At 35.3% G+C, this 3808-nt stretch overlaps 1 protein-coding gene across 1 annotated transcript in view; it reads right to left on the bottom strand.

Moving 5' to 3' along the window:
• The window catches only part of LOC108754417 (dynein heavy chain 7, axonemal), a 44359-nt gene that overhangs the window by 7063 nt on the left and 33488 nt on the right, over positions 1 to 3808 (bottom strand). Inside the window, exons 31-35 of the mRNA XM_018496674.1 lie at positions 3296 to 3666; positions 1937 to 2117; positions 1331 to 1629; positions 702 to 866; positions 373 to 613 (exon numbers count right to left, since the gene is read on the bottom strand). Of these exons, the coding sequence (XP_018352176.1) occupies positions 373 to 613; positions 702 to 866; positions 1331 to 1629; positions 1937 to 2117; positions 3296 to 3666 (1257 nt within the window). The remainder of the gene's footprint in view (positions 1 to 372; positions 614 to 701; positions 867 to 1330; positions 1630 to 1936; positions 2118 to 3295; positions 3667 to 3808) is intronic.

Raw genomic sequence — 3808 nt, forward strand, 5'->3', positions numbered from 1 at the left:
ACATACTTTTTATATTTTTATACAAGGTTGAGCGTATTTGTTTTCGAATTCTATTATCAAAGTCCATTGTTATAGTCAACGTTCCGCTTAATTTCGAAATCTAATTAATCTAATTAAAAATATTATCCTTGAATCTCATTATCTACTTTTAACATTTATTTTTACGTCAATTATATTAATGTGAATTAAATTTTCAGTTTAATTTCGAATCCAATTAAAAATACGTGAACCTTCACACATTATCTACTTTAAATATATTTATTTTTATATCTATTCTAAATGTAATAGTCTTATTCGAGCACGCGATTGCATAAAAGATGTAATATAAAAATTCAGATATAGGATAAATAACGGAATTTAATTCGGATATACCGGTGAGGTATTTCAACGCGGTGAACTGAACGTCGTCGTACTGATCGAGTAAGATCTTGAGCTGTAACACGCTGATGCGCAAATCCGTCTCGTTGAACTCGTACTGATTGTTCCACCCGATCGGCCCGAACTTCCGTCGCTCCTGCACGATGCCGTGAAAGAAGCAGAGCGAGAAGAGCAGCCGTTTGAAAGTCACCCGCTGCTTCGACGTGTCGAAGAAATCGGGATCGCATATCGGATCCTGCCGCGATATTTAAAAAGTTAAAAAAACGAACCTCCCAGAATTAATCCCTTATCTTGGGACGAGCGAAGTGGGAAATTGCCTTTACCTGGTGAAAAGACCGCAAGATATTCGCGCGCAGTCCTTTGGGAGGCTCGTTCGTCATCTTCACACCGTTCTGCAGGACGCTGACGGGAAAGTGCTCGACCGGATAACTCGTCAACCACAGACGGAAGTCGGGGTGTACCGTTTCCTTCGTGAAACTCTCGCATATCTTAGGTGTGATGAAATAAAAGTAATAGGACAGCGAATAATGCAACGGAAGGACTCGTTAAAAAATTATGTAGAAGCTACACGATGAAAATATATTATTTTAAATATAGCTTAAAAGTTCAAGAGTTGGTAATAACAAAAAAGTTCGTAGTGCTTAATATATATTTAAGTTCAAATGTAATAAATAACTAAACCGAATAATTCTAAGCTTAATAATAGATCTAATAACATCTCTAAACTTAAAAGTTTATAACATATTCGTTAAAGAGAAATTGAATTGAAAATTTGATAAATTTCACATATTCTCCGAAAGTAAAATTTGTGCGATCTACTATAAATTAAAATTTAGGTGGATCTTTAGGGATGCGTGTAATGTTAAAGTTAACATAAATCTTCCAACTGCGTAATCATCTATCGCAGAATATATAATAAATTTTCGTTTATACGATTCGTACGAAAAATTACTTTTTCCAGAGTGATCATAAAAGTCTTGACGACGTGACAATTTTGCAGCACCACCCACGTGCCGTTTTTTACACCTTCATCAATGAGACCCTCGGCTATGACCCCTTGACCTTGGCCCAGGGACAAGGAAAACAGCCTACTGGCCGCGAAGCCGTGATCGTCGGCGAACTTCAGCAGGATCGCCATGGGATCCGCGCCGGGTGTCAGGACGAATATCAGCGGGATGCAGGAGTGCGAGTCCGCGAAAGACGACGCCAGATCGAAGGGCGGTGGCACGATGTATTGATGGCCTAATTGCTCTATCGGGTGATCCAAAATTCAGGTAAAAGTGAAGTAGCAACGAATAGTTCAGCTTCAACAATTCAGCTAAGAATTTCCCCGACTGTATTATGTATAAGATTTCTTTCGTATTTTATGATGGAGGAAAATAAGGATATGAAGGGATTACCATTATATGCGGGGAGACCTACTTTCTATTGTTGCAAAGAATTTAATTTCGCCCTTTCGCACGAAATGCACGACCTGCCCCAGATTCCCCGTACCGTATCCTTCGTCTGGATCGATCTATTCTTAGATTTTGGTGGCCTCCTTTCTTTTTTAACGTACCTTGGACGAATAATTGCGTCGCCGGTACTATCTTGTCAGGACGAATGCAACGAAGTACCAGCATCTTCTCGAAGCTACTCAATTTGTTCCAAGGAGCAGGGAAGGTTGTAGTATGAGGTTCCTTGTGATCGAATATCTTCTTCCACTCGTCGATATTTCTTGTGTACGAGTCTCTTATTCCCTGAACAAATTATAAAAACGATCTTGATAAGTAAAACTTTACGTTCTGATAAATTTATAAATTTCTAATAAATTTATAACAGATAAAAGAAATTCCATTAAATTTCTTGAAAAGATTTGATCGATATTTGCAAAGAATTTTTACAAAAAAAAAAAAAAAAAGACGAAGACATCTGATAAAAGTAAAATGTGACTGTCGAAGCGCAGTGTTTAAACTTTCATTATTGAAATTCATTATTGAAATATTATATAAGAATCGCGAATGGTCATAATACAATAAGAATCACATCGCAAACGTTTCGCTCATTTGATATTTTTCAGCAATGAAAAATATACGAGTATGACTCGTTCCTTTACATGCTTTCTTATATTTGTATGTATTAGTTTGTTTTGTTCTCTCTCTTTAATTATACATCATTTATTCTAACTCAATTTTTGTCTCTTAAATTCTAACTTATTTTTCTTCTTTTTTTACTCGTTTCAAATTTTTCACTCTATATTTTTAACAATTCACTGGATTTCTTCATTTTATCTTTGCACTTAACAGGCCTTTGACTTATGAATTTGTTATTAATAATCTTTTACAACATTAATCTTTGAAAATGCGCAAAATTATTGCTTGACGTCGTAAATAATTGTTATATTTTAAAATTTTATATATTCTTGTGTCTAATATTTTACATATCTTATTTCTTTTATTTTTAATGTCGACACATTGCTCTCTATATTTTTTATTTATGCTATTTATTCAATTTTGATTACTAATTAAAATCTTTTCAACTCTCCTTTCCATGCTTTGTTATCGTATTAGATTTTGATATTTTTTACCAAAACCGATGAAGATTAATTAGAATCAAAACGTTTTTATTATTCCTATATTTTTTCTCAGAAAATAAATTTAATTTATTAATCCTATTTCGTAACATTTATTATTGCTCGTTTTTACTATCTTTTAATTCAATATTTGCTATATAATTTTTATTGTATTGAAGAGGACCAAAATTATCGAAACGTTTGCGATGCGATTACCGTTCGCAATTATGTAATATTTCAACAATAAATATTTGACATCCGCATTTAGCTCTCATTGACTATTTTTATTGTCTTTTTATAGATTTATTCTTTTGGAGTTTTCATTTTTTTCATTTTTATTATTGATCATATCTCCGGAAAGTTCACCGTGAACCCTGGCACGCTGTCCAATCGGCAAAGCTCGTCCCAGGATCTCGCTGGTAGCCATTCGGTAGGATTGGCAAAAGGATTCTCGAGGCCGACGCCGCCGGTCAGCAGGAACATCCATTGGACTGTCGAGAGCTGGCCCTGCTTGTTCAGCAAGTTCACGGACAGCAGTAGCGAGAAGAGCAGCTTGTCTTTCTCAAAGAGCGAGCGGCATATGTTGACGTAAAGGGAATAGGTGAAATACTTGGTGAGGTCCTTCAAACGCTGCTTTATTTCCTCTACTGGCGGAGTGTTGTCAATCGTATTCTTGAAGAGATTGACGAACCAGGCGAGGGAGTATTGGTACATCGGATCGATATTCGCCAGCATGACTGCAGAAAAGATTAACGGACGGTATATTATATTATATCGACAAACGGTTCCTTCGCAAAAATTACTTGTTTAATTATTTTTATATGCTTTCTCGTAGAGAAACTTTGAACAGACTTTTACATATATATTATTATATATATT

The sequence above is a fragment of the Trachymyrmex septentrionalis genome, unplaced genomic scaffold, assembly GCF_001594115.1.
Source record: "Trachymyrmex septentrionalis isolate Tsep2-gDNA-1 unplaced genomic scaffold, Tsep1.0 scaffold119, whole genome shotgun sequence".
Lineage (NCBI taxonomy): Eukaryota > Metazoa > Arthropoda > Insecta > Hymenoptera > Formicidae > Trachymyrmex > Trachymyrmex septentrionalis.